This window comes from Pholcus phalangioides, unplaced genomic scaffold (assembly GCF_987345545.1).
Source record: "Pholcus phalangioides strain wild (caught in Gottingen) unplaced genomic scaffold, Ppha-v1.0 ptg000020l_1, whole genome shotgun sequence".
In the NCBI taxonomy this organism is placed as follows: Eukaryota; Metazoa; Arthropoda; class Arachnida; order Araneae; family Pholcidae; genus Pholcus; species Pholcus phalangioides.
Window position 1 is genome coordinate 5,604,817 of NW_028301613.1, and position 12,282 is coordinate 5,617,098.

General features: G+C 40.2%; 1 protein-coding gene and 2 non-coding genes across 3 annotated transcripts in view; 1 reads left to right on the plus strand and 2 right to left on the minus strand.

The window, feature by feature from the left end:
• The window catches only part of LOC149070835 (BAR/IMD domain-containing adapter protein 2-like), a 38,143-nt gene that overhangs the window by 15,673 nt on the left and 10,188 nt on the right, over positions 1 to 12,282 (plus strand). Inside the window, exons 2-3 of the mRNA XM_089248420.1 lie at positions 713 to 788; positions 8,949 to 9,041. Coding sequence (XP_089104546.1) covers positions 713 to 788; positions 8,949 to 9,041 — 169 coding nt within the window. The remainder of the gene's footprint in view (positions 1 to 712; positions 789 to 8,948; positions 9,042 to 12,282) is intronic.
• On the minus strand, positions 8,391 to 8,522 carry LOC149070836 (U11 spliceosomal RNA). Its single transcript, XR_016195015.1, has one exon. It is a non-coding gene; the product is annotated as a U11 spliceosomal RNA (small nuclear RNA).
• On the minus strand, positions 10,656 to 10,816 carry LOC149070837 (U1 spliceosomal RNA). The gene has a single exon (XR_016195003.1). It is a non-coding gene; the product is annotated as a U1 spliceosomal RNA (small nuclear RNA).

Genomic DNA, 12,282 nt, shown 5'->3' on the forward strand with positions numbered 1-12,282 from the left:
TCACCACGCCTTGGAGTCCTAGAAGAACGGGATAGCCCTTACGAACACCCCCCCCCCACCACTTCCCAACAACTCACGTTTTCTTCGTGCTCCGAAAGTATCACGCGAATCGTATTTCATTCCGTCCCGACTTTTTTGCCGTATCCATCACTGTGGTTGTGCTGCTGCTGCTAATGGAGACAGCAGTTTTCATGGTTGGAGAATGAAGCTCTTATCGCAGCTCGCGGGTTAATCCCAAATAAATCTTCTCCCGATTTTAAGGCACGTGAAAAAAATACCTTTTTACTTAATATCATTTCTTTCCGTCTCTCAAAGCTCTTGAGCACGTATTTCCTGCCGCTGGATCCATTCTTCTTTCTTCTTGTTACTCTTTTTGGTTTTTTTTGGTTCTCCTCTCTTTGCACAGCTTCTTGAATGGAATGTTCTAGACTTTTAATGCGTAGCCCCGTATTGAAGTTTAGAACCGTCTTCTCGTATCGATTCTCAGTGATATTGTAATTGAGAGCAATTATAATTTTTATGTGCGGATAAATGTGCGCGTGTTCGTTGGCGTACGCAAGTGGGGAGGGACGCGGACGTCTATGCGGGGGGGGGGGGTGGTATATTTACTTTTGATATGTACTGTTATCGTGTCTCTTCGAGATGCTGATTTGTGATACATTGCGGCCTGGTTGTTCGTTTTTAATACATAACTTGTGTTTTTTATTTTCAGAAAATTGTCGAAGAGCTCGGCCCATGTATAAAACAGTTGGTCGTGGTCGGAAGGACTTACCTCAAATCTATGCACAGTAAGTAGGCATTTAGGTATTGTTATCTGAGAGTATTGGACTTACGAGCATTGGAATCGCAGGCGGTTTTTTTTAATGGTTTTTCCCGCGTTTCTCCCATTATAGTCTAATTTTCTTGACTTTTCATTACCCGAATTTGCCGCCCTGGGCTATTAGCCCAGTTGGCCCTGCCCCTGTAAATACGTCTCTGTCTCCAAGTCATTCTTTTGGTCAATCACATGCTCACAAGAATATTCACATGCGTGCACACTGTTTTGGTCACTCACATATTTGCAAACTTGGTCACTCACTGACCCGGTCCCTCGATTTTCAAGGTCACGCTTCTGGTTATTGAGACTAGTTAATAACTCCCTCTAGGTCGCTCTTTTGGTCGCTCAACATACCGTTACTAGTTATTCATAGAAAAAAAAACCCCTTATTCTTTAAAAAAAATGTTGTAGCCATTACTCCATGGGCGGAGATACGGGGAGGGGGCAAATCTAATGTATATGTGTATATATACAAATACAAATACAAATACAACGCCACAACAGGCAAACTGCCCAACGAGGTGGCTGACTTAAGAACATCATGGATCCCCGAGCCATTTTTTGGAGGCCCTACCTACTACTGCTACACCACACATGCACCCCGCCCACACCCCACCCCCGCGGAACCCCCAACTAGAATGTGCGTGTACGTGTAGTGAAACCTGACGTGAAGTTTTTTGTTTCTCTGTAATGCTTGTTATGCGTAGTGCTGCCGTCTGCCACCAGTTTTTCTAACTATGAGTGAAGTGTTATGATTGAATGATTTATCGTTGTAGGACTGTTGCTCTCTGTGGCGAGACTTTTTAACGGGGAGATCGGCTCGCATTTGCGCCTTGAAGTTGGGAACCACAGAAAACCAACTTCAGCCGACCACACCATCCACGTATGAATTGACATCATCACCATCGTGTCTCCCCAGCAATAATGACCTTGCCCCCCGACTTCCAGGTCTATCTCCGCCTATGCATTACTCGGATCCAAAAAACCCCCCAAAAAACCAAAAACAATAGGTTTTGTTTAAGAGGGTGTTTGTAGGTTTGTAAGATCAGGCACGCTGGAGATTTTACGATTCCACGTGTATAGTCCGCCGACCACGAGATGAGTTTTCGCTACGTCATGTCACGTCACATCGGATGATTTTATTCAATTTTTTTTTGGTGAAACGATTGCACATCGAGAAAAGTTCACCAGTGACTGAGCTTTCACGATTGGCATGTCCTTCCAGGATAAAATAGAGTCGTTTGACGTGACATGACGTACCGTAGCCAAATCTCATCTCGCGTTAGGAGGACTATACTCCACATAATATTTGTAGTAGGCTACTACTTCTAAACCACACATGCACCAGACCCATATTCCTTTGCGGAACTTGGTGCATGTTGGAATGTGTGTGTACTGTATTGTGAACCTAACGTGAAGTTTGTTCGTGTGTAATGCTTGTCATACTGCTGCCATCAGTTTTTTTCGAACTATGAGTGAAGTGTGATTATTGAAGATAATCGTTTGATTGAAGATCGTTGTTCCATTTTAGTGTGCATAAATGGAATTGCAACATCATTTTTTTCAAAAGGATTCCTAAAATTTCCTGGGGTTTTTAATTAGGAAAACGAACTTCATCTCCTCCCTCTCTCATTTCTCGATTAACATTGTTATATAAAATTTTCCATGGTCACAATTCAACATACTTCTAGCCAAACCATCCTACATCTCTAGAAGACCCCGACCATGGGCGCGGTAGCCCAGGTCGATAAGATACTCGCCTAAAGTACCAAAGGATGTTTAGAGGTGTCGCGAGTTCGATACCCGGTTCGTTCTTGTCAGAGAACTGTCCCTGAAATGAACAACATCAAACGGCGACATGACCGCAGAAAAAATTGCTACCGCAGGGACTCCCCCCATCGAGGAGTTAGTGCACCAACCTCTCGATGAGTATAAAAAAACAAGCTTGTGCCGTTCGGAATCGGCAATAAATTGCATGTACCGGTCTAATTAGCCCTCGTGTGCAGAAAATGACCGTGGGGCGACAAAAGTGATCAAGTGACTCGACCGCATTCCCTTAAAATAAAACCAATTTTTTGCTTCCTCTGGCTGCTTTAAATACAGCTTCTTTCCCCCATACCATTGGCGAATGGAACAAACTCCCAAGCTCTATTGTCGAACCCCCGACTGTCACTAGCTTTTTGTCCAACATCAAACAATATCTTTGTCATTTTCAACCGTATCCTCTTGTATAGGCCCCAGGGCCAACAATATTGTACAGATAAATAAATAAATAAATTTCGGGATTTGTCCTGGCTTCTCCGGCATCATCGTTGTGAGGAAAAGAAATGATCGGGCTCAGAGTTGGCGATTTCTATGCCTCCACATCCAATCACTATTTGTGAGCCAATCAGGAAGATTCTACGCCAAAATAAGAAGAAACGAAAATAGGGTGCTGTGTTTCAAGAAGTGGCAAACTTGCTAGGTAGTCTGAATGACGTTCATGGCAAACAGTGCAGAGGCCTTTCATCTCTAGGAGGTGCTGTCTGGTCACCCTGCACAAACACAGTTGCCATCATTATTTCCCAGAATTGAAAAAAAAAATGGCCAAACAGTGCAGAGGCCTTTCATCTCTAGGAGGTGCTGTCTGGTCACCCTGCACAAACACAGTTGCCATCATTATTTCCCAGAATTGAAAAAAAAAAATGGCCGAAGTGTCCGGATTTGGGAGCTCTCCTACTGTAGTTAAAAAAGATTATTTTTTAGAAATTTTTGTTTCAGCCATCAAAAATTTGGATACATGTGCGTGGGAATCTACTGTTTTTCCTCCCAACTCTCGACTTTGACGATTAAGTTATGTAATCTCTGCGTTTTTCGAGAACCCCCCCATTACACACGAGTGGAGGAGATTAACGCACGAAGAGGAAGCGTAATCGAGCTTTCCTTCAAGGACGCCAAAGTGCTTGATGGTGATCTTTCTGTTTCTTTGAGACGGAAAGGGATTCTCTAATGACTCTTGACAACAGCAATATGCGGAAAAGAAATAATAATCCAATGAAAGATCAACAGAGAGAGACCGGCACGCGTATTTGGCGTCGTAGAGAGAGGTAACGCGCATCAGCAACATTTAATCCGAATTACAGCATAATATCCACGTTATAAAACTGGAGAAGCTTCTCATGCCTCTTTTTTGGAAAGCCTCAAAAGTTGGAGACTAGCATATAAATAACATAATTTCAATGACAATGTCTCGTATACGTGTTGTACGTTGAAGTGTTGTGGTTGAAGGGGTGCAGAGAAGAGCTACGCGTGTCCTTATTGGCACACGGGGCTTGAGTTATGAAGAGAGACTTCATTTTTTGAATATGTTTACATTGGATGAACGCAGGTGTCGAGGAGATATGATAGAAGTGTTCAAAATTTTCAATGGGGACGGATAGGATGGACCATGAACTTTTAGTACAGCATCAAAGGTGAAGTCGACTTATCTAACGCATATATGTACAGATAGGGTGACTATCAGTCTGCACTATATCTTTGGGGTAAAGAAACCGTGTCTGGTGTCGGGGGAACGATTGTGGAACGAATTACCAGGATTTCCATTGTTTCTTATAGGGAAGTCTGATTTGATATGCGAGTGTTTTGGATTGCGAGCACGTTCAAGGAACGAATTATCCTGGTATAAACCGAAGTTCCTGTTGTATTTTCTATCTACAACGAGAAGGAACTTGGCCTTTTTCAGGCTTTTTCCAGATAAAACAGTCCATTTCCTCGTGAATATAAAACATCTTCCCGCTTAAAGAAAGCGGAAATCCTTCCTTTTCATTGTCTACGAATTCCGAATATATTTGAAAAATAAGAGAAAACGCCATCATATTCTCTAATTTCGGACGCTTAAAACAGCATAATTGCATCATTTTCTCCCGTTTTCGCGACTTCTTGGATGTCAAAAAAAGAGTGTCATTGTTAGGGTGACCATACATCCCGCACTTCCCGGGACAATCACGGTTTTCTTTCTTTTTCTTGCCGTCCCGACTTTTGTGGCAAAAGTGTCCCGGTTTTTTCCCGTTTTTTTTACATGACGCCTACTTGGATTTTTATTCTTTATTGAAATCAAAGATTGAAATTATTTTTCATCCCAAAAATTATATTATGATAATTACAACTATAAATAAGAACATTAGTCTCTCCCACATTTGTCTTGTTGAACGTTTTATTTCGTGGAATTCTCATTTTTAAACCACTGCAATTCGCAGTAACGCTTCGTTTCCCGCCATTGCGATTTTTTCGTAATTTCAGCAATATTTGGCAACTTTGTACACTTTTGGCGTTGTTAGTGGTAATAATTGGCGATGTCCCGTATTTGGAATTCCAATTTCCCGTATTTCTCTCTAGGAAATATGGTCAGCCTATGTATAGATGAATTGAGATCATCATCATCGTGGCACCCCCCCCCCCGAGACTTCCAAGTCTATCTCCGCCTGTGGTACCAATATTACATTGTGATGGTACATGAATCTGCTGTTCTTCCAGGGGCGTCGGAAGTTTTTCGAACCTGTGGGTAGCTCGTCTTGAATTTCATGTAAGAAATCTTTTGACTCAATTCTGGCTGCTCGAGCCCATGCTACAGATTTCCGTTTCTGATCGAGCACCCACAGCACTTCCCAGCTCCTCGCTACGATGATACTCGATATAACGACAAATCCCTCAACAACGATATTTTTTTGAAAAACTTGTTTTGGAATTGCCTGTAGAGACTTCAATGTTAAATTCTTCCCGCGATACAACGATATCCTCTATTATATATATAAGATAAATCCCTCTATAACGATATATTTTTTTGAAAATCAACTTAAAACGATAATTTTTTAAACCTCACCAAAATCGTCTTGAATTTATTTTCAACTTAAAGCCACTTGTTTCCATCCATGTTTTGTACTACATGAAAGCATTGTTGAAGTTTTTGCCATTCACACTTTCCGTGTAAGACACATAAGTGCAATGCAGTAAACTTCGTTACAATGCATCTAAATAAGTTTTATAAATCAACCAATCAATTAACAGTTTTTCTCGGCGAACAAATACTTTGAAGCGAATTTTCTGATGGCAACCACAGAATAAATTCGATAGCTAGTGTTTACAACGTTGCCTCTCGATATAACAGTAATTCCCTCCACAACAGTGGTTCTCAAACTTTTTGTCAACAGCGGCTCCCTTGCCCAATTCACGGCTCTCAAGAATAGTTTGGTAGATATTTTCCCGTGAAAAGGAAGCATTTCAAAGTATAAAATAGGCGCATAAATCAATGTCTCCAACTCACCGCGGCGCCCCTGACAAAGGATGGCGACGTCTCTAGAAGCCACGATGCACACTTTGGGAAACACCGCTCTACAACGATATTTTTTCTTGGCCCACAGAGAATCGGTATATCGAGGTTCCGAACTACTAATTTGATTCGAAGTGAAATAGAAACAAAATAGTTTTAGTCAAATCAAAGTGGTGCGGAAGGGCTCTGGTGAATTCGCAACCAATGCTTGTACGTGTTGAAAGCAACTGCTGTATGGATCATACATGCTCATGCTCAACCCATGACCTACAGGCCAAATGTGGAAATGTGGCCCTCGGAGTCATCTGATGGGGTCCATGACCTCAAACCTAATTTTGCAAAAATGATCTAAGTAGCACATTACCAGATCACTTGAGGGAACCGCTGTGCAGTTCTAGCGCAATTAAGCGGCCCGCGGTCCATTTCCAGAACACAGAAGGGATCCACGGAACAATTTCCAGATCACTTAAGTGACCTGCGACGGTGTTGTTCTAGATCACTTAAGTGAACCACAATGCTTTTTCATACCAATGAAGTGTCCCACGATACTTTTTCAGTGGAGTGGCTCGCACTTTCCAAAAGGTTGAGCACCCTCGGTATTGATTTTAGAAGAAAGCACAGCTATATACATAATATAATTTTGTTTCCCTCTTTTTTCACACACTGGCTTCGAGAGTATAATGCTATGTGTGTGTCTGCTTTCATACAAAATTACTAGAGCTGTTATTCGATTAAAATTACTTCAATTAATTTAATTTAATTAAAAACTGATAAATCAAAAATTTTTAATCGATTGATTAATCAAATTATTTTATTGATCAGTTAATAATTAGTAATATAAATTGATTCAGTTGATGATAAAAACGCATTTTATTAATTTCACGTAACTATTCGATAAATGTAAACAATTATAGGAATATATAAATTTAAGAAATCAAAGGCAACCCGCTGGAAGCGATTTAATGTGTCGAACATGTGTGTGAAATCCTAGAATTTCTTCAATTGGATATATTGTCGTTTTGGTAGAAAATTAGCTATTTTACATTGGTCGAGGGTATTAATTTCGAAACTACTCTCGATCTCTATACTGTTGCTTATTTCACTCAGATATTGTAGGAAATATCTAACACCAAAATCAATCCGAAATCGTCACCAGTTTTTGTTGAATTGACTCTCTATGCCAATGGTTCCCAACCTTAATAAGGCCATGCCCCACCAAAGCGTCTCTGAAATCCTGATATCTCCTGTACTTTAGCCAGGGGTCCCCCAAAAATTCCGGTGTGTGTGTGTGTGTGTGAAACTTCATTTCCATAACGACGTTTCTTTCTTTCAAATGTTTCAAAAAGAACCATTTTGTTTTGCCTCCTTGAATTTTAAAACGAGGGATCTTTGCCCCCTTCCCGTCTACTTTTACTTAGTCGAAAGCAGAGGTCCTCGGAGAGACTTCAGGAGGTTTGTGAGCTTGGAATGGAAAACAATTAACTCATTGTTTTTACACACATTGCTGTGCACCGAATATTACTTTTTAAAGGAGTTCGTGGCCTTAATTTTTCTTCGTTTTATTGATACGGGGGGGGGGGGGAACCGTGGAATTTATCTCACTGGCACAAATCATTAAAAAAAAAAAGAACCCTTAGTCAAACCCCTTCCACTGATAGAAAAAAATAAAATAAAGAAGTGAGATCAAAAATGTAATGTACAAACTTTTAATCGGACTGATCTGCTCAACCACAAAAAACAATTGACAAATTAATCGGGCCTACAGCCGGGTTTTCCTAGGAGCAGGTTTCCTGTGCCGCGCGCAACGGGATTCACCCAGCGCGACACGCCGTCCACTCACCAGTAAGAAAAGCAGCATATATGACTGTTTTCCTACAGAGCGCTACACGCCTCACGACAGCGCTTTACGTCGGGCGTGATTGGCCGACTGCTTTCAGAGGAGTGCCGATATTCTCTTCACATTCTTGTGTGTTTTCTTTTCCTTCCGGAGCGTGCAGACGACAGAGTAGCTGATGCCGAAGCCATATACTTTATATAGCTGCCCTAATCTGATGCGCCACGCCGTAGCGTGACTATGTAACACGTTTCTGTCGACGCGAAATAGTCTAATTCGGTTCACGCTGCGCAACAAACCTATTCCTAGAAAACCCCGGCTTACAATACTGATGAATGTTGCCAACCGAAAATAAGAATGGAACACAATTCCTTGAATAGAATTTACTGCGGAGAAAGGATGGTTATACGCATCTTCAACTTGGTTATAATAACAGGGGCGCCAGAGACAGTGGCTACCGGCAGCCCCCACGGCCTAAAAATTTTGTGCCCAGAATCTCTTGCTGGCGATTCTGCACAGTCCTCATTCGAGAACTGAGTGCCATGTAGCAGGCAGACACCCTTTTTTACCAATTTCAGTAACATAAACTACTCAAAGTAATTTACTTTTTGAATATTCTAACTGTTAAATGAATTGCTGAGAATTATAAAATATTGCTATGTATTATAATAAGTTTAATTGAAACGAATTAAAAGTGCAATAAATTATATTTTTTTCATATTTCTGTATTTCGTATTTCTAAATAGTAATACGACTTTGTTCTATATGGCTAAAATACTGAACAAAAGATGGCGCTACAAATAAAACTTAAATGTATTTGCAGCGCCATCTTTAGACCGAATTAGCATCTACATTAATGTATCAAAAGTGGGAACAACTCAAACATTGATTCTAACGAAGTTGCTCACGTCATTTGTGTGGGTAAATAAATAATTTTTGCCAAATTCGTTGAGTTTACTAATTGATCTGTATAATTTATTCTCCGGATATAGGTATGGTCGCTGCCTGCGGGAACTACAATCATGCCTTGTCACGGATAGCATCCATGGCTGACAACAGCACGCTACGAGGCTCCAGCGATATAGGTATTTTCATCTCTAACATAGTCTAACAATTTTTCCTTCCTCTCACAGAATAGGAGAAAGTTACATGGAAAATAGTAATTCAGAGTCGGACTCACGCATAACGAAATGGAGGAAAAAACAGCGAAACGGTTCGTTGTATGCGAACTTCGTTATATCCGTTCCGGCTTAAAAAATTATGCATTTCAGCAAAATGAATCATAGCTTAAAGCGAATGCGCGACGCACATTTTTCAATAACCCGAGCATTCTTAAAATAAACAGAGATTAAACTAATTAAAAAAGGGTCTAAACTAATTAAAATAAAATTTTAACTAATTTTAGTTACAATTTTTGAATAACATTCACACAATGCAAGGCTAATAATGAAGGTTCAAGGGCTCGGTACACTCTTTGCGTGAACAAAAATCCTCTGTTATCATTGTACCTCATAATAACTTTGCCAACACCTTGTGCGCAAACTGGAAATTCAACTGTTCTGATTCCCATCCTCATTGATGGCTAGTATACATTTTTGGATATTCTCAGGAAAACGGCGCCAGCGGTTTCTCAAAAACTTCTGATCCAGCGAGTAAAAAAAGTATATATGACTCAAGTATTGATGCGACATTTTACAAAGAACGTATTGATGCAGTGACGATGAGGGTGTCAATATGGTTCTGTTAAAAATCGATACGTAAGTGAATGATTTTAATTAACAGGAATTATTGATAATTACTTGTTATTAATTGATAATGAAGTGTAAGATTTAGGAAAATATATATATGCCCTCTCCACCGATGAGATTGGATTTTCCTTCAATTTTCATTCGAATAAAACTAATTTAATACGGTATGCAACAAATCTTTGCAATTAAAAACAATTAGTAGGATTTCATGGTCATTAAACGATGTGATTTCAGTGATAATTATATAAATATAACCCTCCGTGATTTTTTTTGTAATTTTCTGAATATTTATTGTTTTCGTATCTTCAAAGAGACCAGAAGAAAATCGTTTCTCTAATATATTTATTCTTTTTTCTGGGTAACGAGCAGAAAATGACGGTTTTCTGAACCTGGAAGATCAAAGGGTTCATCTACGGTGATTGCATGCACTGCCATCTATTAAGTGAGGGATACAAGTGAAAAACCACAAAAAAAAAAAAAAACGTTCTAAAAGTCATCAAAATAATCAATCAATTTACCATCAGCAAGTTTTGTTGGTCCTTGATTGTACAAAAGGAGAGAAACAGAACGTGTGCGCTAACCTCTCAAGTGAAGTTTAAAAACCTGAATCTAACCAATCCTTGTCGATCTCTTATCAAAAAATTGTGATTACAGTTTAAACCAGGGCCAGTCACCATCGCAAAATTTTGAGTCTGGTCTGATTAAAACCAGCTAAGGGGTCCGTGTGAACCGGGCCGCTCGAGGAAGAAAAAAAATAGTTATTAATATTTTTGCAAATATTGCATTAATATATAAATATTGATCAAGAAGTTTTTCGAAATGCATTTGCAAAATGGGACTTTTAGGAGGGCGTTAACAATGCGGTTGTTAGCGGCCCTTTCGAAGAGCAGCGCTTATTACCACAAGCCGTACGTGATTGGCCGATAATAAACTTCTTCTGATTTATTAAGGGGAGGTCAGCGCGAACGCTAACCCCGCTACCAAAAATTATGCGCCCCAAGCAACCGCAATTTGCGGATGTGGCGGGATTCAGCCAACCGGAGTGCAATGGAAGGCCTCGTCCCGGGAGAGCCGCCTTCTTGATCACGGCATCTCCAGCGCCAGGTAAGTATGCTTAACCGCTGTTTGCACAATTACTCGTACAACATTACCTTAAAAATTTTTTGACAGGTGGATATCATCTCGGATGTATTTCTGTACTAAAAGTTTTGATCTCAAACATTATACGCTGATGATTTATTTATAGGAAATTTTTTTTTGTAGTTTTTTTATGTTTTTCTCATTTTCTCACCATCGCTCATGACCGGCTCACTCAATAGATGGCAGTGCATGCAACCGGCCCCTAGATGAACCCTTCGATGTTCGAAAGAAAGACTGCTTCGTGAAAAAAAGATAAGACACTACGGAATGGGGAAGGAGAGGGCTCAGTGATTTCTAATAGAGCCGCGAATAGGGTTTTATTTAACCCAAGGAGTATGGTTTCATCTCTTCCGATGTCACCGATTGTTTCAGATACATATTTCATTGTCGTGTCTCTGAATTCAAATTGTGTCATTTCTTTTCTGACACACAAATCGCAAGAAAATTTGAATTCATTAACGTGCTGGAATGAAACCTACGAATTCTACTAATGGTAAAAAAGGGAAACACCCGCTTAAACGCATAAATGAATTCTGAATATTCTCAAAACCACAAAGCAGACGACACAAATCGTGCGAAAGAATAATTTAGACGTCATTTTCGTATGGTAATCAGAAACAGAAACTTTTTTTTCTTAGGCCGGGATTACACTATCAAAGTTTTACAAAAGTTCGTTTATAAAACTTGAAAAATGCAACCAACAGGCGGATCAGTCGAGTTCGCTCGAATATAACAGATGTGTTTATTGGTTACATTTTTAAAGTTTTATAAAAGAATTTTTATCAAAGTTTTATTGTGTAATACCAGCCTTATGAGATGACGTAATTTCCTTTCTCTAACGCTTCTGACATCTATGTAAAATGAGGAATGAGTGATTTAATCTGACGTAATTTATTCTATCCGCATTCTCCCCCCCCCCCTGACGAGAAGAAAATTTTAGGAGGTCAAGGCCGACTCGAACACGGTCAATTAATTATGGTCCGTGACGGCGGGGAACCTTCATGATTATCAATATTAACTTGCGAATTATTTCACTCGGGTTCAGTTAGCCTTCTTGAAAATGAAGATGATGTGCATTTGTGGTTGGAGCGAAGTTCTGTCAGGTTGGAAACGAGCACAGGGACGGCCCGGGTGGGGTGGGGGGGGGGGAATCAGTCATTCTTGCGTTTTAATCCTTATTCTGGAGTCGTTTACCTCTTCATTAAGGGCGGTATTCACCCCGACATGGTTTAAACCAGTGATTCCCAACGTGGGCGTTAATGCCCCTCTAGGGGGCGATGGAATGTTCCAGGGGGGCTGTAGAAATTACGGGTATAACATAGAATCCTATGTTATACCCGTATAACATATATGGTACAAGTTGGGAAACTATGGTACCATAGTTTCCCAACCTTTTTTGTCCATCGCCCCCTTCTTCAGAATTTTTTTTCTCCCATCG